This window comes from Chinchilla lanigera, unplaced genomic scaffold (genome assembly GCF_000276665.1).
Source record: "Chinchilla lanigera isolate Chin_1 unplaced genomic scaffold, ChiLan1.0 scaffold00002, whole genome shotgun sequence".
Taxonomy (NCBI): Eukaryota; Metazoa; Chordata; class Mammalia; order Rodentia; family Chinchillidae; genus Chinchilla; species Chinchilla lanigera.
Window position 1 is genome coordinate 23,483,114 of NW_004955403.1, and position 24,909 is coordinate 23,508,022.

General features: G+C 37.7%; 1 protein-coding gene across 5 annotated transcripts in view; it reads left to right on the forward strand.

Annotated features, from left to right (window-relative positions):
- Sorbs2 (sorbin and SH3 domain containing 2) overlaps nucleotides 1-20,541 on the forward strand; it is a 207,768-nt gene extending 187,227 nt beyond the window's left edge. For 2 of the 5 annotated variants that reach the window (XM_013512891.1, XM_013512906.1), the window contains 3 exons: nucleotides 13,394-13,443; nucleotides 16,773-16,879; nucleotides 18,427-20,541. In XM_013512891.1, coding sequence (XP_013368345.1) covers nucleotides 13,394-13,443; nucleotides 16,773-16,879; nucleotides 18,427-18,488 — 219 coding nt within the window. In that variant the 3' untranslated portion in view covers nucleotides 18,489-20,541. Of the gene's footprint in view, nucleotides 1-1,287; nucleotides 2,068-3,743; nucleotides 3,939-7,330; nucleotides 7,430-13,393; nucleotides 13,444-16,772; nucleotides 16,880-18,426 lie in introns of all 5 variants that reach the window. The other 3 variants (XM_013512888.1, XM_013512887.1, XM_013512898.1) reach the window with 3 other exon arrangements.
- The last annotated feature ends 4,368 nt before the right edge of the window (nucleotides 20,542-24,909 follow it).

The following is a 24,909-nucleotide window of genomic DNA, read 5'->3' on the forward strand; positions in this document are numbered from 1 at the left end:
TGTTTCTTTTTTAAAAAAACACCTAAAGAAATTCAACTAATGCCCCATTCTTACTAGGATGCAGAAGTCAGAATTGAAGTGGAGGATGCACTGTGCAGATATCCCTACTAAGGCCCCAGCTCCCAAAGGGTTGGCTGCATGTGTGAAGTACAGTGTCCTAAATAATCACCTAAGAAGAGCATCTCCAGAATCTTTTCTGAAGTATTTTTTCTCTGAAACCAATGTTATCCATCTGAAAAGTGCTGAAGTGGAAGGTCTTCCGCTAGCCTCCTTCAAGGCCTTTATATATATATACAGCATTTAGCAGTTTTTTTCTTGTCCAACAAAGATAGATTTGTGTATTAAAAGTTGTTAGGCAATACATCTAGAACTAGTTTTAATGAACTTGCATAAAAATCTACATTTTGATGTATCTAAAATACACCAATTATATTAAGATATATAGAAGTATGTTTTTACTTCAGGAGATTAAGCTTCATTAATTACACCTGCTTAAGTTTACACAAATGTCACACTTTCTGAGAGCGATAGGGAGTCACAGCAGAAGTTTACTCTCTATGATTATGTTATGCTCCCTTCCTCTATAAACATTGACTTTGGAATTTTTTTAACTTTGAAATAGTAATTATGTAAGTTCAGTTCCATTCTGATGATGGGTTTTTGTTCTTGAAAAATGTTTTTGGGAACTTATTCACTGAGAACTGTGTTCATGTATAATTGTCTTTTATCATATGTTATAATCATGAGTTAGAACATTGCAAACATCAGGGAGAACATTATGAATGTTTAAAAGTTTGAGCACTCCTACAAGAAGAAAGAACAGTAAATAAATTCAGGAAATAAAAAAGGCTTAGCTGTTGGTTTTCATTATCCATTAACATTTTTCAGAGATGTTTATAGTACTGAATCAATAGCTAGAAAGCTACAATATCTTTTAAACTAAAAGAGCTAATCATTAAAATAAATCTCTAAGATTTCACTGTTTGTCCTCTATGACAACTCTGTCTTCTCATAGGATACTTATGACCTCTTCCAAAACTAGGAGAGTTTTATTGTCCAAATAACTTTTTAAATTAGCATAACTGAATTTATGTAATTAAATTTCAACAAAATTTATTCAATTCTAGATCTCTTCTAAGAATCTTCAAATCTGTCTGTGCTTCAACATAAAATAATTTTTATGCTCACTTCTACACCTTCCCATGTTTCTCTGTCTCTGTGTTTTGATGATGATTATTATTTTCTTTGTTCATTTTTCCAACTTCACAAACCCTGCTCCTTTCTAAGTTGGCTTCCAGTGAACTAACCCTTCCTCCCACCCATAAAATGTCACCTGGCTCAGATGAAGGCACCTCCCAGGGAAGGGCCCAGGAGTGCTTGACCCTGACAAACGGGTGTCCACCAGCAAACAGTTGGACTCCAGTGCCGTCTTCTTTTCTGGACACCTTTTTGGATGAATTAGAGAAGTTCAGTGCTTTAACTTTGTCAGCCAACCAAGCCAGACCAGATGTTCTAGAGGACACTATCCTTGAAATTAAGGAAGAGCCCTCTGCTCTCCTCCCGTTGTCTCCGGCATGTGTACCTGCAGGATCATCTCGCTCTGTGCTGCCTTTCTCCCACTCCATTACGACCTCAGCCACAGCCCAGCCTTACAATGCAAGGCCACTTCAGGATCCCATAGAAACCACTCAAAACAAATTTACAGATTTGAGAAAAATGAGAAAGAGCTTTTCAGACCCTAAAAGGGTTCTCGAAGTGCTAGGTGATAAATTTGTTGCCTCTGCATGCTCCAATGTGGGTCCCTTGCCTATAATCCTCCCTGTTATCGGAGAGGAAGATGAGGAAAGTGGTGAGGGGGTCACGTCAGGCATCCGAAGATGGCGGCCAGAGTCTCAAGAACAAGATGCTTTGTGGTGTGGCCATGGTGGTACAGAGGTGACACCAGAGCTGCACATTGAAGAGGAGAAAGAAGAGGAGAATCCTGTCTGCTTTACATATCCAGTAGGCACCCCTACAGATCCCAGCCTCTCTAAGGAAGACAGCAATGCAGCAGAAAAGAGTAATGAGGTATTTTAATTTTACCTGATTGCTGAACAACTAACCAGTCTTACTACAGTTAAGTAGGATAGTTAATCATATTAATAACCTCTCTCTTCATGCTGCCTTAAAATGCGTCCTCACAAGAAAAATTAGCATTGTGGAACTTGGAAAAGGAGGGATGTATGAAACATACCATCTTTTAATACAATTATATAAATACTGTATACAAAATAATCCCAATACCCATCATTATTTATGACTATAAACTCATGTTTTAAAAGCCTCCATAATTTATATAGTCTTTCCAATTTTCCAATACTAATAATGATAGCTAATGGTTGACTGTTACAGAGTATCAGGGACTATACTAAGAACTCAACATCTTTAATTTACAAAGTCCAGTGAGGTGGGAAATATTATTATATCCACATTAGAAGTGAGAAAATTGATGTACAGACAGATCAGCCCAGCTCAGGATGAGAAAATAATGCACCATGTCTTTGACCTAAGGACACTTTGCCAAAGCAAGAAAGAAAAAAATAATAAAAATACTACTCCAACCCCCTTTTGACTGTCCTGAAGAGGTCATTGACTTTCAGTTGCTCACTATTTCAGCTTTGGGTCCCATATCTTCATGTTTCAAACAGAGGACCTTAGGGCTAGGGCTATAGCTCAGGGGCACAAGCACCTGCCTAGGAAGCATAAAGGTCCTGAGTTCGATTCTGAGTACCAAAAAAAAATAAAATAAACAGAGGACCTTGGGCAATGGTTTTAATCAACAAAAGGAAAAAATACCCTGAAACTTTAGCTTATAAATTCTATCTAAAAAAAACAAAAACAGAAACAAAAAATTGGCCTGTCTGGCAAGCACAAAGTCCTGAGTTTTATCCCCAGTATCAATAAAATTAAATTAAATTTAAAAATTGGACCCTTATTATGTTCCATGTGAATTAAAAATCAGGGATAGTTACTTACACAGATTGAAATTGTGAAATAAAAGAAATATTTCATATTATGCCACCGTGGGGGGCCTTTTTCTCCATGGTTCCTCTGTTTCCAAATAACCGAACCATGCCTACATGTGTATAAAACAAACACACTCCTTAATCACACAGATAATTCATTGCAGTAAGTTTAGTTCCATTCTAAGTGCCTTATGTCAGTAAGGACTTCCCTTTTAAAATAACAAGTTCTGATGTGTGACTGGATAGGTGGCTTGCCTCACGGGTGGTGCTGATCGCCCCTCGCAGGCCATGCCCTGGGCGTGGCGCTCGCCTCACGGGGTGAGCTTCTCGCTTACTTGTCAACACCATGCACACAAGCTCGGAAGCTCGCCAGCTTGGTAACAAACTACCACAGTTTGAAACGAACTCACAGTCAAGTTACAAAGCGTCGTCACAGCACTTCAGGTCCAGTTTTGCCTTCATGTTTAGAGGGAGCCCTTCTATACATATACCAGAAAACCAGAATACAGGTGTTCTTGTCTCCTGCCACCCACATCCAAAAAATGAAACAGATTATACCCATGAATCAATTTCAAAAGAAAAAGTTACTGCTTTTAAAGCAAGAGTTGGTCATAAATATTGTGTCCCTGGGTATTTGGTGAGTTTAAAGTGATTTAGTTTGGAGATAGTCTCTAAAGGCCATGTCACCTCGTTCTGGACACAAGCATAATCACATCCTGTCTCTCTTCAATATTGAAGCGATCTTCGTTTTCTCCAAGAGATCGAATGACTACGCCTTTGTCCAGCTGCCTGCTTTCCTCCCCTGCATCTCACTGTCCCCTGGCCTCTGTCTCTGACCTGGTCTCTACACTTTCCCAGCCCGCCCAGCCCTACTCACCTCCTCTCCTCCCTAAATACTCTTATCACCAGGAGGTCAGTTCACCAAAATTAAAGGTAACTGCATCTTGAGTGTGGTCTACTGCATGTCTTTAAGTGAACCTAATTAGATGTATGCATTTACCTTCATGCCTTCTCACAAGATCTAAAAAGCTACGTAAACACCAATTGCTAACTTCTAACACTATGAGCATGGCCTCCGTCCAAATATTTTAAAAATATATCTGCATAGCAGCCATACCCAGATTGAGGAGGAAAACAAACTAAAATTTACATCATAATCAAAAGTAATCATTAGCTTCTTTTTGAAAGGTAGGAGTCATCTTGAGAATCACTGCGTTCAAAAGTGTCAGCTTTCTGCTTGTGGTCCTCCTTCACTCCTTGGTGGAACCCTGCTCTCCCATTGCTTTGCATCTGTCAGACTCAGCAGAGCCTGGAGACAGGATGGGGGACTTGATCATCTCAAACTCTGTTCTTTCACAAGGGTGAAGTAAAAGAGGATGCAGCAAGGATGATGCTTTGGTAGCAATTGGCGAAGCATCGGCCTCTGACACCCACAGCCTGGTGGCTCTGCTGCTACTTAAAGCTCTTAAAAGATACCATTTAAAAAAATTTACCACAATGAACAGAGAGATAGAGAAGGACACTAGCAGCATGAAATCGGTCCATTACCCCAAATTTTTGTTTCTATACTCAGAATAATGCTGAAACCTTTTCTTTTGGACAAAAGGTGGTAGACTTCAAATAGGAACTCAAACTCATATTTGATTTTACAAATCTGAAATGAGGGCCTCTGCAAATAAATAAAAGTTAAAGCTCTGACACAGTCCAGTTTCTACAATAGGAAGCTGGAGTACAACACGTGAACAAGTCGTTTACACAACCGTTAAAGCCCTTGTCGCCAGTTCCATCCACTAAAACTGTGTATCTGTGCAAATTTACCCTAGGTGTGGAAGGTTTTTGCAAAACTGAAATATTTTAAGATTAATTTTTCTTGTGCTTTGAGTTTTTATCGTAGCTGGCATAAAATAAATAGGAAGTTTTTTAAAGAACTATAATGCTACTTTATATGATGTCTAACTAAAAATTCCTCTATTCTCTGTGATTTTATTTTTAAAGCCAACCTACTTATTTCTTGTGTTTTATTACTTGTTCTTCAGCCTTTAAATGTAATCAGTAAGTGAGAAAGTAACTTTAGAGCATGAGTTCTCTAAGTTAGAGAAGAGGACTCAATCATTATAGCACCAAAGACAAAACTAAAATTTTGAAAGGTTTATTCTCCTGCAGGAATCAAGCTCAATCTCAATGGTCTTTAGATTTCAGCTACTTGCAGAATGTGAGAAAATGGAGGTACTCAGAAATGCTATATTTTAAAAGAATACTTTAATAACTACATGAAATGACTGACTCCCAAAAATGTTTTTTCCTATTTGGGAGCAAAGTTGATTTTTAATCTCCTATTGAGGTTTTTAAACACCTTTTAAATTAATTTTTCTGCTCATAGACTATAAATTAACTCATGGTATTTGTGCATATAAATAAAAATACAAGTTAAATTAATCCCACATTTTATACACATTACAAAGAAAGCAAATACCCTATTTCTAAATCAAAGAGAAAATTAAAGTTTAATAAAATTTTAATAATATTTAATAAATACAGCATGAAAGCATTACAGTAACATTTTCATTAACCCCACCAACCAATGTTTAACTCCATGTGAATTCAGGGCAATTTTATTCTTTGAAAATGGTTTGAAAGACAATGAAAATCTGTCATACATAACCCAAAATCTTCTATAAAAGTAAAATTTCCTGCCACTTTATGAATAATAGAACTGAAAGCTAAATTATGAGTTTGATGTGAAGATCTGAGTCTGACGTTTTCCCTAGCCTTTTCAGAATCTGTTTTAAAATAATTTTCACCATCAAATTATTATAAATCTCAGCTCCTCTCTAAACTGAGCTTCCATCCAAGAGAATATTTCCTAAGAGACTTGTAGGATGTGGGCTCAAATTTTAGCAGAAGCAGATAATGAGGAGAAAGAGGTATATTTCTTGGGTTTCTTCTAAGAAACTCAGTTATTCTGGTCCTACACGGAAGCCGTATCCTCCTCAAGCAATCCCATCAGACGGTGGCATCTTTGATCACTCCCACAACATGAAGTTAGGCCTTGACTTTTCCTGGTATGTTCAAGTGATCTTTTTAACTGTTGTTAGCCACACCATCTTTTCCTCTGCATTTGATATTTATAAAACCTCTGTGACAGTCAACACTTGAGTAGCTCCAGTCCCAGAAAACTCAAAATAAATATAGCTTAAACAAAGTGAAAATATTTTTTTCTTAATCATAAATGCAGGTTATCCCAGACTGGTATGATGGCTCTACAGTCACAGAGACCCTAGGCAATTCCCAGACAGTGCCTGTATCCCAGCATTCAGAACTTAGCACATCAGCACATCCAGGTACAAGCAAGGTTAAGAAACGTAAGCTGCGCTCAGAATGGCTGTGTGCCTACATCACACCCTGGGTCCCATTACTGAAGACGGAGAAGAGAATGGATATTGGAGAGTACCAAGTGTTCTCTGCCACGGCCCTTTAGGAAACCTGCTCAGCACATTTCATCCCAAGATACCAGGGATTTGAAGTCAGCTATTACTAGCCATTATGAAACTTTTCCTCAGTGAGTGTTGAGAAAACCACATGCTTTTATTCAAAAGTCTCTTAGTCCCACCAAAGTTCTCTTAAAATAAATTAAGTATCAGATACTATATTCCTAGATCCTGTGCTATATTGAAATGAAAATAAAACATACCATCATACAAGAAAGTTAGCTCATTCACTATCACATTAAAGATCTTACTCTGAAAAATTTCCAAAACAGACTTGTAGTTAGCGTGACCGGCAGTATGCAATTACATTTCACCATTTAAAAAAACAAAAAAAAAACCTATTTTCTTTTTATGTATTTTGTTAGACAATTTTGCATCTAACAAATGTTTGACATTTTCCGTGAAATTTGTTGGGTATCAAGCCAAATTTATCTTTGTCTCAAGTTTGAGCCTATTTAGTAAGCACACAGAAAACAGGTCAGACTTAGGAATGTCATGAATCTGATTGCGAAGCATCTCTGAAGAGGTAACATTTCTTACATGTGGCCTTAGCCGTGCACACCGCAGTCAAACACGCTTCTCTGTACTAGCTCGCCCCTGCAAATCTTGCCTGCTGTGTCTGTGGGCCCCATACCAAAGCAGCAGCCGATGTCTGGGTGTGGAAACCTCACGGAGTGGCCCGAAGAGCCACCTGCAAACTGTAGCCATCCCTGCTCTGCGCTCGGTGGTCAGGAGTTTGGCATGCTGTGTGCGCATGTGCAAAACTAAACAGCAGAATTCCTCCGGAAGGCTGAATAACGAAGATGAGAACTAACTAACTTCTTATGGATTTTCCAGGCTGATTTAAAAAGTGAGATATTTGTCCTGGGTAAGCCTCCTCGTAGCCCAGTGATGTCTAAGAGATCCTGCGGCTCGCCCGGCAGCAGTGCAAACAGGGTAGGGTCAGACCCCCACCCCATCCCACCCTGCAGCAGGCATCCAACCACCCTCCCCACCCCACCCTGCGGCAGGCATCCGACCACCCTCCCTCACAGTGGGCAAGCTCGTTCTTAGCTGTCTCAGTGTGATCTGGCAATAAAGCGGGGCTTGAGAGACCCTTGAATTGAAGTGAACAGCTGATAGTGGTAAGCCATGAAATCAGGTCAAAAGGAAAATTCTATCCTAAGTCTTTGAATAGTGTGTTAGGTTTCCTTGAGTGTGTTAGGTTTCCCAAGCCCAAAAGGCACGGTGTAATTCCCCACCGCATTCATAAGGGTACAGTGTGTGTTGTTTTCTACACCAGTCTCATGTGCTGAACCTCTGCTTTCTAGTCACTGCTTTTAGTGAAAAGAACAAAATTGCTGCAGATCATGTATGGAACTCACTTGCTTCCCATCTTGCTGGCTTCTGTGCCGTTCAGTTTGCTTGGATTTATTTTAATCCCAAGCCCTTGTTTCAAAATATTTTGTTGCTCTGGTGATATGAACTATGATCACTCAAGGGCCCAGGACTGCTCACTGGAGACAATACGTGCCTAATGTCTTCACAGCTCTGACTGAACTTAAAGATCCAATTACTCTCCCTGTATGCAGTTCTATAGCATCTGTCTCGTTGCAGAAATGAGTGGACTCTAAATGTTACTATCAGTTCTGAAGAAAACAGTCAGAGTTTGGGGATTTTCATTTATGCATAAGTCAGGATTTTTTTCATCACTTCTATTGTAATGGACCTTGCTTTAACTTAACCGTTGTACCACTTTGCTATGTTTCTGTATTTCAAGTTCTCATGGGCTTGATTTTTGAAGTTTCCTTTTTTAAAAAATGTAGATTCTGTTCTGCATTTGTGCCATTTTATGCTTTTTCTTCTGCAGAATAAGATCACATTTTGTTGCTGAAGCAGAACTTGTGTTGCCATAGAGAAAAAGGAATGTCAATTTGTAGAGACTCTTAGGCTGAATTAACAGGCTTCCAGAACCAGCACACACACACACACACACACACACACACACACACACACACACACATGGAGTTTTTCCAAAAATTAACAGAGCCCATCCATAAATTTCATAGGTCAGTGACATGATATGCTTTGGGTCACCTTAAAATTTTTCTTTACCAGATCTATCTATTATAACTTTGTATGCTGATTATATGTGTTTGTATGAACCATAAATATTCTATTTTCTTTCAATTTATGAAAGTTGTATATTACCTTCACAATTTCAGGAGGAAAAATAAGGCTACTATATATATATATATATATATATATATATATGGTACTGTTATTAGAAGAATGTCATCTAATTTTTGTGACAGTACTATAACTATGATTTTCTGGAAAAGATATCAACTTACAAACTTTAAAACTGCTTACAATGGTTTCAAAGATATTTCCCCATTATTATTTAAAGTAGTAACTCACTCTTAGTTAAGAAGTATTTAATACAAAATAGAGCTAACTTTCCAGAGATATTTTTGCAGAAGTGTAAGAGATGACTTTCAGATAGACTGAAACATATCTCTATCTCCTGACCTGAAGCAGCTAACTATATATTACAGTGAGGACACTGAGCTCTCTAGGATATTTCAAAACAACTGCCTTAGGAACAGTGGCTTATGGTTGATAATGGCTTTGGAAATTACTGCTGTTTAAACCCTGTCTCTTTTGTGTCCATTTTTGACAGCATTAAAAAATAGCTACAGTAAAAAGGAGGGGGAAAGTTGTTATATTGCTAAGGGAAAGTTAAATGTTTGTAGGACACCGTGCTGCTTCATTGGATGTTTTTAAGCTTTATTGTACTCTTAGGACTCATCAAGGAAGTAGAAGCCTGATACAATTCTTGCTCAAACTTTCCAGCACAGTGACAGTAATGTGTTAATTTGAAAACCATCTTCTTAAGCTCACAGTTTGTGTAAGCCTCTCTGAATGTCACAAATGTATATTGTTCTATATTTATCTCAGCACTGCTCAGAAGCTATGAGTAATAGAAATGCCTGAGCAGACAGCTAAAATAGAAATGAACATGGACCAAAAATGCTGGTGGCTAACAAATGATTCCTTCTCAAGAATTTGAAATGTGGGAAGGGAAAAGGGGGTCAGAAAAATAGATAATTATCTACTTCGCCTCATTCTGTGGTCTTTAAAAGCGCCTCCCAAAATTAATCCAGGCTGAAGGAATTTGGTGAGAGCAGACCGAAGGGCAAAAGAATTTCAAACCCGTTGCTGCCTCTGGTCACCATTAGGTGGCAATAGAGAGCAGACACAGTACTTGGCTTGTCAACATTGAAAAGTTTTAAAACTAGCCATTATAATCAGAGATACACAACTTCTGTGCTCACAAAAGCAGTGACAAGTCTGTGCTCCTTGAGTTTCAACAGTACGGGAAAGGGCACGAGAAGCTCTCCTGAGAGTACTTGTTTGAATATCCACAGAAAACATAAGCACTTGTCTCAGGAGCAAAACAAAGACGCTCATTTTTCACCAAGTTAGGCTATTATTATATTTCATTCCATAAAGAGTGCTGGTCGGGCCAGGGATTTAGCTCAGCAGCCCAGCACCTGCCTGGCAAGTGCAAGGTCATGAGTTCGATTCCCGGTACCTGGAAAAAAACAAAACAGAGTGCTGGTCAAAATTATCATTGCATTTTTTTGTCTATTTGTCATTTTAAGAAACTATCCAGTATCCTGGGGTTTTGTTCTGCTCATATGCAAAATGAAGAAGAATTATTGCTAATATTGTGTGTATACAACTAAGACACTTAAGAATTAGCAAATAGATGACAGTTGGCACAACTCATTGACAACTGAATGTGTAAAATGGATGAAAAGCAACTTTCAGAGGCAGGGAAACTGTCTGGGGAAATAAGGATTCTTTTATGGACTCCCTAAGGGGGGCAAGCCTCATCTTTATCTTGTCCAGTTCATTGAGTTTAGAGATAAGAAAGCGAACATGCATCGGTAGTAGTCAGCGCCCAACACAGAGAGACACAGATGTGCCCTCATGAATGCCTACTAGCAGGACAGATTCCTTTATTGTTCAAACGCTTTTAAAATAGTCAAACACTGTAATTAGATTAAAAGGCCATTACTGCTTAAAACTGGCTCCTACTTAACATGAAGCTGACTCCTATTAAAGGTAAACTTTGAAAAGTTTTAAAACTCGCCATTATAATCAGAGCTACACAACTTCTGTGCTAACAAAAGCGGTGACAACTCTGACGCGTGTAGGAACAGTTCAGAAGACTGGAGGTTTCGGGGGAGGGGAAGGAAGGGCAAGTTTTAAAGGATGTGGAGGAAGGGAAAAGACACACTGGGAAAGATGGGCAAGCACAGGGACACCACTGGCTGGCACACCCAGGGTCGCACATGCTTGACAGGTAGAGATCTGCGGAATTAAAGGAACTGCACATAGAGCAATAGCCCAGTTCTCCTAATTGTCAAAGGATCAATTGTGCATTTAAATGACTTAGGAAGTGGACCAAATTCAATGAATTAGCGGAATGATAGCTGTGATAACTAGAAGGGTATATACAGACCTTAAAAGTTGCCTGCTTTTTTTCATGTTTGGCTTAATTTTTAAAATGGTATTCACATTTTATTTTTTTATTTTTTATTTTTTTTGGTTTTTCTCTGGTACCGGGAACCGAACTCACGACCTTGCGCTTGCCGGGCAGGCGCTTTGCCGCTGAGCTAAATCCCCAGCCCCGGTATTCACATTTTAATGAAAAGGAAGCTATGAAAGTAGATCAGTCAATTTTACCAAGCGCTGAATCTCATAACATAAAAGTACAATTTCTACTCAATTTTAAAATTTTAGAATAATTTAAATATGTGGAAATAAGCGTACCATTTTTTAAAACATAATGAAATATAGTTTAAATTTTTTCTAAGAAAATAAATTATTTTCATGTCTGTAATTTCCTTGTGCACTGCAATGCTGCTGTGACAGTTTCATGAGAAAACATTTGAAATATGATATCTGAGATTTATTTAGTTTCTTTTATATGCACAGTATTTTGGAGGGATGGACATGAACACTCAAAATCATGTGGCTTTAATGTATATTCTGGCCAAACTTTTTACTCTCAGGAAAGTATTCTAAGGACTAGCTCGAAAGAAGAAAATAGCATTTTGAATAAGAATGTTTATAATATTGTTATCTATGATAGTTAAAAAAGATTAGGCCAATCTTACTTTCAAAGAGAGAGAGAAATGGTTAAGAAGAAAACTATCATATACAGGTACAAATGTGAGGGAATATTATTCTGAAGTCACTTAAGATAAAAAAGAAAACTGGGAAGAGAAGACTAATTATTACAAAACAGTAGTAATGGCCTTTAATCTATACAACTCTTCTGTATGAATGTTTTACCAGATACAATGTTCTATTAAAAGAGAACTTAAAGAAATGTAATACTCTTCTCAAAATGTCTGGAAATGGTTTAGTCTTAATCATTTTTAAATAATATATGTGATAATTTTAAAAACAATACACTGTTATAAGAGTAAACTATTTCACGATCTTAAGTCATCCAGGTGTCCAGTAATTCTTGCCTGCTCCTTAGTTCTAAGTTTATATATTCCATTTAAAGACTACCAAGTGAAATTTTGAAAAATATTGTTAGTGAGTGTTCCAGAGTAATAGATTCAAAGCTTAAAGCTTTGCTAGTGAAAGTATTTAAAATATGCTCTATGGACAGCACAGCTAGGAAGAGAGTGAAGATAGAATTTAAGAGTAGGGCAGATAATAATCTCAGACTAGAGAACTTCAGAGTTCCCCATCTAAGCTTGAACTAGTTGTGCTTCTATAGAAATTTGGCAGGAAGAACTTTCTAGCCTATCCATAATTAAGTCATAGCTATGAGAATCCAGGAACTGGCTCTGACGTCTAAATGTATGGATCTAGTAACTAATTTAGCAGCCATCAAAAAGTCACTTATATAACTGCCTTGCAAACTCTGATTTTCTTATTGCCCTTTGTAGCTATCATTTAGAAGAGAATGCTGTGGAAATGTGTTGTGAATGAGTTTTATGCATTTCTTTCCCTAAAATGTAACGAATAGCTACTCAATATAAGTTACACCAAGTTTTATGTATTCAACAAATGTGTTAACTTTCCTTCATTGAAGTATTTCTGTGGCTGTATGGGATGCTGAGGCCTGTCATTTCCAATATTATAAGTATCTATTACAGATACTGGTCTTGATGCTTAGTTTAAAAAGAAAGGAAACTCTTTTGAGAGTTCAGTGCACTGGGAATTTCTACCAATATTTCTCTTCTAAGGTAAAATGTTATATGTTACCTGGATATTGTTTATTGCATTTTATTTAAAGTTCTCTGTTTTCTCTTTTGAAAAATGCATGTGCCCTCTCCATATTGAGAACAGAGAATGTTAATTCAAATGTAGCATGGGATGTCTGCCGATTGATATTTTCATCTGTACTGTATGTGGAAATGTTGTCTGTGAAGGAAAAATTTACAGAGTGACTGTGGATCTTTTGCTGTTAAACTCAATGTGGCTTACTCTCTGCTTGTCTGTGAAAACGCTGGAGAGTAAGGCTGTATAAAGGTGTCTATCCTGCTTACCCCAGTAGCTTGATGTCCATGTTCTTGCCATATTCCTGACCTTTGAAAAATCAATGGGACTAAATCCTGACTTTTCCTTAAAGCCTGAGCAGACTAGATTGTGGATGTGTTCAAAACATTTGAACCTTGGTTATTTTAACTTCATTTAAAGCATCCTTCAAAATATTTTAGCTATTAATCCTTCAGAAACCCTTTATTTGGTGATTGTTTTTCTTCCTCTTGGTTTTTTACAACAGGAAATATTAAATGTCCAGAAAAGTATCATGCCATTACCCAAATTATCTTCTAGTCAATACCAGTTCAAACATTTATTACATTGAAAATCATTTCATTTCAGCCACAGCGTCCTGTGTTTACTCATGAAAACATTCAAGGTGGGGGGGAACCGTAAGTATTCTTCTTATCTTCTAAATTCAAGACTAACTTTGACCCACAAAATAGGTAACTGATGTACCAAGATTACAATTTCGCAAGTAAAAGAGATCAAAATAAGTACCATGAGAGCTCTTGACTTACAAGAGATTGCAGTGGTCTCCACTTTTTATGAGAGAGATCAAAAGCTAATCTTTAAAAGAAAACACAGGTTTTCATTTATGCGCTAGGAAAACCTTCCAACACTGCAGTGATTCCAAAAATGTATAAATCTGTCTCTTCTTCTGCTCTGCTGGCTATGTAACTAGTAACTACAGCTTTAAAGACATACACAAAGGTCCTAAAATTGTTTTTCCACCTACTGGGATACTTTGAAAGTAGACCTAGTCTACTTTAATAACATCATGCCAAGAAGTGTCTTTTGAAAATAGCCATATTAAAACACTATCATTCAGTTACATGATATTACTTCCATAGCACCTGGAATGTGCCTTCTAAACTTTACTTTCAAATTTCCTCTCCTGTCTAACATATAAAGTAAACCAGCATCAAGGTGTTAAACATTGCCTTTAAAGTTTTTGTTTGTTCTCTTATTTATGCAAATGAGTATAGGATCACATGACAAAAATAAATTCCAGGACTGTCTATTGCATTACCAACATGTTTCATTAAACAGTTTCAGAGGGGGTTATGTAAATACATAAATGCATAAAGGTATGTTCTGTTACACCATTTTATATTACATGCAACTGTGATCATTTGGTTGGTACAAAACCACAGAGCCCATCAGCCTGAGGCATTTTCCCTATTTAATTTTTCATTAAATTTCCATTTGGTCACAGTCTTAATTAGAAGGACTATGAGATGTTGTTTAATATTATTTCCAAATAGGTTTGGAGTTGGGGGTGTAGCTCAGTGGTAGAGCACTTACCTAGCATGTGTGAGACCCTGGGTTGAATCCCTCAAACCAAAAGAACAAATATAGGTTTTGAAGCCTAAGTAGGCATAAAGTTGTATCCACACAATTCGCTCTTGGTGTGTCATGCTATAGAAAAAGGTGCAAGTTACACAATCAACTTTGGCTCAGCATTTCCCATTTAAACAATAAATTTCTTTGTGAAGCATCCTGACCTCCCCGTCATCATTCCTCTCATCCAACACATCTTCCCAAATATCATTTTTCATTGTAATTTGACTGTATTTCCTGTCATGCAAGGCTAATTTTAAAAGCCAGTAGAGGTAGAAAGATTTCTGGAAGATTTGTTTATGTTTCCATAATTTTTTTTTTTTTTTTTTTTTGTGGTCTAATTAAGCCAGAATGGTAAGTACATTTTGACAAGCATGCTGGCTCTCATCATACAAAGTGAAGTAGGGGTTGTGCCAATTTTAGGTTGTTAGCTCTGGGAACCTTGAGATCCTTCAGGCAGCTGGGGTTTGTGGCCTTAAATAGGCCGCCTGTCTCCATGAGCACTTGGAGATGTGCCTGCCTAAAGGCTGAACCTTGAGAAGCTCAATTCAGAGACTTACTTTCCCCAGAGTGAGAGATGCTGTGTGTACCACTGGAGTCAGAGCCAAAAACTGACCATCTCTTGCAATGTGAAAGTACAAGAAGGGCCGTGTTGAAATCAACTTTCCCCATTAATGTACGAAAAATATCATTCCTTCACCTGACCAGCCAGCCTCAGAACCAAATCAACACAAACAAAACCACTTTACTACTCCTGCTAAGGCTGGCCCATGCAAATATCCAAATCAGTTCCACACTGCCAGTCTTCTTAACTACTGCTCTGGAATTCAGGCTACAGTTTTCTGTCCTTGGCCACAGTTAGAATCCTCCCCTAAGAAAAGATCTCAGAAGACTATTTTCAAAAGAATATAAATGGCTAAAATAGTTTACTAATATTAAATAGGGGAAGAAATTTCTAATGTTGGAATTTTAGGCTTTGGTACCAGGCCAGGGAAGATAATGTTTGTGGGAGAGGGTGTCAGGCACCATATCCTACCAGCTCCTTCCTAGAATTCCCTGATGCCAACTCTATCCTGATATACCAAACTAAACAAGTTCACAAACAGGAAAGCCGGTGGATTAGTGTTCTTTATTTATAACATGCTATTTAAGTTAAAGCAATGGAATATTTTTACTCTACCAAAACATGATTGTCTGACTCAATAAAGTAATTAAAATAAATCATCTTTGTTCCAGGCCAGAATTCATTATCACCAACTTCTTAAAGTTGGCTTAAAGAAATTCAAAGTATCCCAGAATACTGTTCTTATTTTCCAACCTTAGCAGAGTTATATGACTATTGCAAAGATCAACAAAAACAAATTTATCAGTTTTTCAGATGATCCTCCTCTATACTATTGGTAACTTTTAGTAATATGCAGGTTTTCATGTTAACTATTTCAAGTACTTCCTGAACTTCTCAGCCACTATCATTTCCGTGTTTTCTTTCCAAAGTGCCAGTTCATGCTGATATCCATTAAAATGCCTGCTATTTATTGCCATAAGTTCAATGCATGAGTCTGTAGTTGATGGATGTCAGAATAATATATCTCTCAAACAATGCAAGCAGGGAAAGGAAAGTGATAGCATTCCATCAGTAATTCTTTTTTATATAGAATATTTGAAAGGCATTTTAAATACAACCAATCTCTTCAAAAATCTTAAAATCTCCCATGTTAAGAAGGAATGGAGGTCCATAATCTACTATTTGAGATTGACTCTGTGATAACTGAGCAGAGATTACATCCACTCAGCTCCATAGGTGCACTACATCAGCTCTTCAAATTCTAAAAGTTCAGAAAACACTGATTCAAATTGTAAAATTAATTTGCTTTCAACGATTACCTGTGATGAAAATAATTTCCCTTTTAAATTAATTCCCTCATAGTCATTTAGACATATCTCAACTTAGGATCACTTAAAAATTCAATCTGCAAGCCTCAGTTATTTGCTTGTGATCATGGCTAGCTAAAGCTGTGATTCCACCTTGTTTTTCTAGAGCTGCATCATTAGTGTCTGAGTGATAGACATTAGATGACTGCACAATTAAAATGCAAGTCTGACCTACAAATGTTAAAATGTTCTGATCCAAATCACGTATATTACAATCATCCATGACTATTCTTCCTTGTGAGTTTTGAAATATTATTAGTCTAACGCATATGGAAATTCCAAGTATATTTCTATTTACTTTACATGTTTATCAAAGACTTAGACTACCAAATATATAGTGTGCAGAGAAGAAGAGAAATGTTAAAAGTTAAATGAATATTGTATTATATTCTAGTCTCACAGATACGTAAAAGAAATTTAAATACACCCATTTGTCCTGTTTAAGGTTTCAGGCTCTGTATAACTATACCCCTAGGAATGAAGACGAGCTGGAACTCAGAGAAGGTGACGTCATTGATGTGATGGAGAAGTGTGACGATGGATGGTTTGTTGGTACGTGTCCATTTCCTTCCAGATACATTTGGCTGCTTCATAATTTGCTTGAATTTGCCCAATTGCGTGTTTCACTGTGATAGTCTTTCTTTGAATTCACAATGCCTCTGATCTTTCAAACCTCTGTATGCATTATATAACCCTAATTGCATTTTTAATACAGTTTAATATTTCCTACTTTAGGTGTATCTGGTTTTCTGCTAGTTTTGCTACAACTAAATTAAGCAGAGAAAATTTCCTTCACTAACACCAACCAGGGAGGACTGTGATTTAACAACAATAGCAAAAACAATAAATGTCCCTAAGATGATATTGATCAATGCTTCATTCAGTGGAAAATCTCAACAGTGATAGTCTCATTAGAAAGAGTGAGAAAACTAACGCATGCGCAAGGTCTGATACAGCTACCCTAAAAGTCAAAGCTTCCTCTTAGCTCTAATTTTTAGTAAAAGTGGAAAGAAGTTTCAGTCTTACCACTTCAAAGGCAATTCCCTTCTCACCATCCTAAAAGACGACTAGACGGCTGTGTGTACAGCTCAGTGTAGAGCATGGGCTTAGCAGGAGAGCCCCCTGGATTTAATCCCCAGCACCAAAAAAGCGGGGGGAAAGCATAAGACCAGAGGTTTTCTGAGAAAACAATTGTAGACCAAAGTGTTATACACCAGGACACAGCAGGAAAAAGTGAAAGGGACCTGCAGGATGTTGGAGAAGAGCAAAATCTGAGGAAATGAGGGCTGTGGACAGATCCTGCCATGATGAGAAACATGAAAAAAAAAAAAAACAACCTGAGGCCACATTTGAAGCCAGAAGCCTCTGACCTATTTATATTAATTCTCATCTTTAGGAAAAGTACAATGGCTTCTTTATGGGGATGGAGGATGTCACTAAACTAAGACAATACATTCCAGAGTATTAATAAGAAACAAATTTTGAAGATCCTATTTTACTATATTTTTACTGGAAATTCCAAATAAGAATTTGTGCACCAACTTTTACAGAAAGTATCCAAGAAATTATGGCGTTTAAAAACAAAGGCAATCATACTGAAGGCCAGTGTGCATTTGGCTTAACTCACCATATTAGAAATAGTATTCAGTGACTGACCCCTGTCTTGTCACTTGTGTCGAGGATGCCTCTTATCTCCAACTAAGCCTTGCTCTTGGGCTTTCCCAGTCATCCCGTTACACTGCCAGCCCTCACATGTGTTCCTTGTTCCTTGCTCTTGTTTAGCAGTCATGGTGGTTTGAATTCCAGCACCCACGACCTCTACAGGATTGTCTTTCCCTTCAGACCAAGAGGCTGAACTCTTTGTTTAGCTTGAAACACATCATGTATGCTTAGGAGACAATGAGCACATTAGGCAAAATAACTAGAATTGCTTGCTTTTCCTTCTTATTGTTTTAAAGTGAGTTTTCTTTCTTCCTCTCCTAACCAGTCTGGTCTTGCTCTCTTACTGAAGCCTTGTAAGTGAAAAGTGTTCAGATTCACATCTATAAGGCAATATTTCATTGTTGTTACCCCTTTTCATTTATTGCTTCTATTTTCAGGAACCTCGAGAAGAACCAAATTCTTTGGTACTTTTCCCGGAAACTATGTCAAGAGGCTGTGAATCACTCCCTCTCCATACTTATGCCACATTTCAGCAAAACATCTGCATAAACTTGCCTGAAACATCTGTGCAGGCCTCTCGTTGTCATGCCTTATGGCTTCCAGTAGGCCATCACCATCTCCACCTGCTGCCAGCAAACCACCAGCAGAGTACCTGCCGCTGTGAGCCTTGGGGAGACATGGCAGACTTGCATCCACAGGAAAGTACATCTTCACGCTTTCTGCCCTAAACCTTTAAAAGTCAGTGCAGGAGATCAGAACAAAAATTATTATATTTAAAAAGAATAAAATAGTTAGGAGAAAGAAAATGTCTGCAGGAGGCTCTGTGGTCTCTGGGCTGTATTTCAACATCTGGAAGATGCTCCACCAAGCAACCAGAAGATTGTTTATTCCAAAATGCTGTGGTTTGCATTTCCACATCCTTAGGTTGGCAGTCTATTTTCCTTTCACACGTTTGCCTAGTGTCCTGGTTTACACTATATGACAACTGTACTTCAGCTACCGTTTGCCTGCACTTATATGTTGTTATATGCACAGTGATTACAAAACCTAAGGCAAGACTAGGAAAGTTAATTTGTATGGGTGTGATTTTGTTAACTGAATGTATGTTTTCAAGGAGGAGTCTTTCCCTGCAATTTTTTGTACTTTTTAGAAGTACAAACAGTGAGTGAATAAGAGCCTTAGGTAATTAACATGAGAATAAAGAAGGATTAGGTAGACCACAGAAAAAATTATTGTGTTGTAAAGTTGCATTGCTATTTTATATTAAAATGTAATAATCAGCATCATGAACAATGAGCTCTTAGTGTTTTATTTATCTGATGAAATTTAAATAAAGGCAGTGTTAGGAGGTGCAGAGTACTAGTCTAATATAGACACTTGAAAGTATCTGTAAGCAATATTAGTAGGTAAGGTTTCACTGTGTGTACACATACACATTTGAGGTTGTATGAGAACATATAATCCATATGACATGTTGTACACTTTATGGAAATGTAAAAGAATCCCACATATTATTTTATAGAAATAGAATACTTCAGAAGTGTCACAAGTATTAAGGCTGGCTTTAGCAAGGATTATGGTCAATACAATTATTTTTACTATGATAATTATTTTTCTTCTATGGAACCCAGAATCCTGGCTACATTTAAGAACAGGAATATGCTGAGCCTGATTTTCCTGGTGTATGTAAAATATTTCCTAGGAATAAATTGGGCACTTTCTTAGAGACTGTTAAATCATTCAGGTTATTTTTTTTTTCTGCCCTGAAATAGATCCTGAAAGATTTAATAGGGTTAACAGTGCCTAAATTGCATATACCCTGAAAACTAGCTTTGTATTTCTTATGAATTTGCAAAAGAACTGTTCATCTTTGGACCTTGAGCACCTTATAGATAAAACTTTTTATGGCATTTCTTCATGGACAGTGATTGATCTTTTCACAATATGTAGACTGTAGAATTTTGTACATATATTTGTTCTTTTTTGTACAGACTGTTTAGTTGTTGAGAAAACAGGGGAACTTCCTAATTTGATCTTGTCCTGCACTTAAACTAAGCTAAAACACTTTCAGAAGTTTGTCCTCCACGTACCACACAGATCACAAGCCCCCCTTTGGTAGTGTAATTCTGTAAGACATGCAAATGTTAATGAATTGAAAAGGTCTTAGCAGCCAAACTGAAATGTACATAAATACTGATTACAGAGGAATTTCACTAGGAAGAAAGTAAAGGAACATCCTTGGGTAGCCAACCATGATTATTGTCAAGTTCACAACCAGCTTTATATTTTAAAGGCTTTGGGTTTGAAATTAAGTCAACTGCATGCAGCTTTGCTAATAAATGACTAATTCTCTTTGATGCAATTTATGAGACAAGACTTCAAAATCTGTTGCCTGTCATATTTAAGAAAAAGTACTGTTTCTATTCTCTGTATCTGATTTTAAAAGGAAAACTACTTATTCCTGACTTTCAGGTAACTGACTGAATTCTTACAAGCAAAGATCGTTGTGTTTTTCTTGAGTAGACATCTAATAAATTTTGCTTGGAAATGTACTTCAGTTTTTCCTTTTCGACATTTATCTTTATGTAATTGTGTGCGTTCTTTCCATTTGTTAGTTTAAATGAGAAGATACGTTGGTTCTGTGCTTTCTTAACACATAACTGGAGAAAATCCATGCTAAACATTAGCTGCAAGAGGTAGTATTTTTCAGCCCACTACCAATGCTCACTTGTTAAACACTCTTTGGCTAAAGATTATTCTTCAGCTAAAACAATGCACTTTAGAATATTTTTGCCTCAAAATAGGCTATTTTCCAGTAAATTGCAAGTTGCAGAATTTGTCCAATTCAACTGTCTTAAAATTTTAAAATTCTTGTCTTAAACAGCTTTAGCACAATTGGCATGGTAGGCTCTATTAATAACCACAGGCCTTCATTGAATTTCAAGTCATGTGCTGCAGAGGGATCATTCCGTTCTGTCATACAAATGGTAAAGAGCAGCTTTCCATTGCCGATCCCCCCGCCCCCCATATCAGGAATCGAACTCATGACCTTGCGCTTGCCAGGCAGGCGCTGTGCTGCTGAGCTAAATCCCCAGCCCCTCATTGCCGATTCTTTTTAATACACATCAGTCCCTTCTTGCTTTACCTGTTTCAACCCTTGTCCATATCCGTCTCTCAAGTATTCAGAAATATGGACATTCTTCTCTTTGATAACTGAGTTATTAAAGATATCTTGTTACATTGCTTAACCTTAATACCCCCTTGAATCTCCTCTACTTCATTGGATAAATTTCCACTATATCTCAGTTTTTCTCTAGAATGTAGTCCCTTTGTGTGAAAAATAAACCTCATAATATTTTTATGATCCTACTTGCACTCAAGAATTTGTAGTGAATTTAGGTGACAAATCTGTGCACCCAGGTCAGTGGAAGGGCACTGGGAAGGGCCCCTCACACCAGATGTTAACCCCTCCTTTAGCTATACCATCCCTGAAAGCAGACACGTCTATTTCTTACTTGATTAAAGGCAGGAAGACTCTCTTTGAGTAACCCTCTTTTCATAATCATTCACTAATTGATCTCTCTTTGAAGGTGGTCAGTTTGTATGGCCAGTAATTTCTTCCTACTGTTTTCCAAATTTGATTAAATTAGACTAAGTGCCCTGTTAGCATCCAAGAATATTTTTTTAAAGATTTCATTACTCTAGCCTCCTCTTGAGCCTTGTAGCAGTAGATTATATATAAATTATGATTTCAAATTATTTACTCATTAATGATTAGGGTCAGGGCACAAGCAAAAATTGGCATTATTAATAAATGCTGTACAGGAAGGATCAGCATACTATGGTTTGTAGAGCAAATTCAACCTACTACCTTGTCTGCCCTGCAAGTTAAGAATGGTTTGTGTCTTGGTTATTTTTCTCTCATTGCTGGGACAAAATACTTGATGCCCCAAATTGAGGAAGGAAAGGTTTATTTTGCTTACAGTTTGTGGAGGTTTCAGTCCATACTTGGCAGGTTACAAGGCAGAGTGGCACATGGCAGAGGGCTACAGCTCATGGTGGCAGAACACAGCAGAAGCAACAAGCACACACAAGGGAGGAATGGCCACAAGCAGCCTCTTCCTCTCCCTGACATATGCAAACTATCTACCCCAAGGTGGGTGCAGCTCTCACACCCATAATCAATCAAACTCTAAAAGCCCGCCCCATGACCACATGAGGCTTTGGGGGGACACACAGACACAAACCATAACAGTTTGTACAGATGAACACTGGCCATCAAGTTGATTATAAGAGACACTAATTTTGAGCCCTAATTAAGTGAAATATTATCTAACTATCAAAGAATTTCTTTTCATCAATAGATCTACATTAGAAAATTTGTACTCCATTTTTACCATTACAATCTTAATTTCATCAATGTAAACTGGCAGAAATGTGTTTTCTCTTTGTATATAAGCATGTACCTAATAGCCTCAATTTTGCCTCTTGTCTCACAAAACCTAAAGTATTTACTGTCTGTCCCCTTACCAAAGAGAGTTTGGGAATTCTTGGTCTATGCTAATTATCAGCAACAAGCCTGGAAAGTGAGTATTGAACTTCGGTTGTTTATCGGGCTGTTACTTCTATGTGTGCAGTGTCTTTCTCCTCACACACAAAAAAATCAAAGAGAACATTTGCTTTGTTCCCATTTTATGGATGAGAAAGTTGAAGCTGCAAGAGATTAAATAATTTATCTATTCATATAGGGGTAAAATACATGATGGAAATCCATTTGGAATCTACTGTCTCTCTCTCTCTCAAGCCTGTACTTTTCTTTCCTTCTCAGCACTCCATACTAGGTGCGAGACACACTCCTGAGCAAAGTGTGCACTTAAACACCCGCACCCTTCCTCCCCCACCATCTCACCATTCTCACAAGCTCCACTATCACAGTCTCCTCTCACCCCACAACAGCATCTTACTGTGCACAGGAGGACAAGAAAGAGGTATGTGTGCAATCCAGTACAAATCTACTTGCCTGAGAAAAGCCACCTTCGGTTTCTAAAAGCGCACAGTAAGTAATGAGGCTATATTTCAGTCATTGGCATGTCTTAACTGAGCTTGAGCACCCATCAGCTGGCATTTGTGAGCGCACTAGAGGCTTTTGCCAGTGAACTGGCTTAGAAGCTGGTGGTGCTTGGGGAAGTTAATATTGTCGAGCCACTTGGAGACAGGCAAACCCAGCATGCTCTAGGAACATGGTGTGCTTGCTGGAAAGCTTTTAACTATACAAGGTCCCGGGTTACACTAGCAGTCCTCTGCTGGATGACTTGTTAAGTGGCCCAGAGCCTTAGCTCACTGCTAAATTCAGCCTCTTCTGAGCTCAGGAAAGTTCCATCTTAGCTCATACACATACATATATCTTGACCCAAAAAAACTTTTGGTACAAAATAGAAATCTGCGTAGCACATCTTCACCTGTTCCTCAAGGGTTTCTTGTTTCATCTTTTCTCCTAAAATATGATAGGTGACTCAGTTGTTCTGTGTTTTCCAAAAATAAGTGTCATTTCAAATAAAACTCTTATTACTATTAACAGCATCAGTGGACAGATGCCAAATCTTGCACTGACGTTGCAGGAAGCTTCAAAATGATATCTAAAATATGTATTCTTTTTTTAATTACACAAAAAAATGGATATTAGTTGCAGGGAAAACCAGAAAATATAAATTGACAAAGTGAAGACTCACTAAAAGTCCTGTCTGGGTAAGGGTTACACTTCAGAACATACCCCTCCAGAGTGTTTTCTGCACATGGGTGTGCACACATGGGATATTCAGACAAAACTGGGATCATACTGAACCTAGTGTTTTGTAGCCTGTACCTACTTTTGAGCAGGCCTCTGAAATAAAATGAACAAGTCTCTCTGCTATTAACAAAGCCCATGAAAAAAGTCCATGAAAAGAATGAGACAGTCAAGTAAATCCCCAAGATTCATGAAAATGCAATTAACTCAAAACCCCAAAGCAAAAATTACAAAATTACCACCAGACTAGAAAATCTAATGTAATCTGAGGAATTGGTAGAAGGGAAAGAAGAATAATGAAAGAAAAATAATACTTATTATCTCCCTACATGCAGTAGGAATATTTTCCAGCTACGTTGCAGCTAAAGAGATATTAAACTGAGAAATGTGTGAACTGCAGGGCAGTTGGATGTGACATCCACATTATCCTAGGGCCTAGCAAAGTGCACACATTTTGAATCAATAATGACAGAACAGATAATAATTCATTTTGAAAGTAGATATATCCCAGAAAAGTTAGATCCAAAGTGTTTTTATAGCATAATAACATGATGCTTCACACTCCACATGATTTTGTCCCTCTCCCAGGGGACATTTAGCAAAGTACAGAGACATCGGTGTGTGTCACAATGGAGGTATTGTTATCACCTAGTGTGTAGAGACCAGGGCTGCTGCTGCCTTCCCACAACACACAGAACAGCTTCATACCTGAGAGCGATCCAGCCCCAATTGTCTAGAGGGTTGCGGGTCAGAGGCTCTGCTCTAACACAACTCACCTGATTTAGGAGAATTATATTGCAAATCATATAAGGAAAACTTTTTAGAAAAAAATAAACATGAACACAAGATCCAAGAGACGTAGCCTAATGGGCTCTCTCTACTGCCCTGTCACTGGCAGATACAATCCTTCCCTAGAAAGAAGCCTCTCTACCTAATTTTTGAAATAAGGCCACAGAGCATTGAAGAAGATTACTGTGAGGCACGATGAAGCACAAACTGAATGAATGCTTACAGATAAACATGCATCACGGGAAAATGTCTCCGGGGGAATGTTCGCCATGAAGGCACTTGTGACTCTCACGCGAGCCAGCCTTTTCTGTGCTACGGTGATTGCAGAGACAACGCTGTAGTTTTA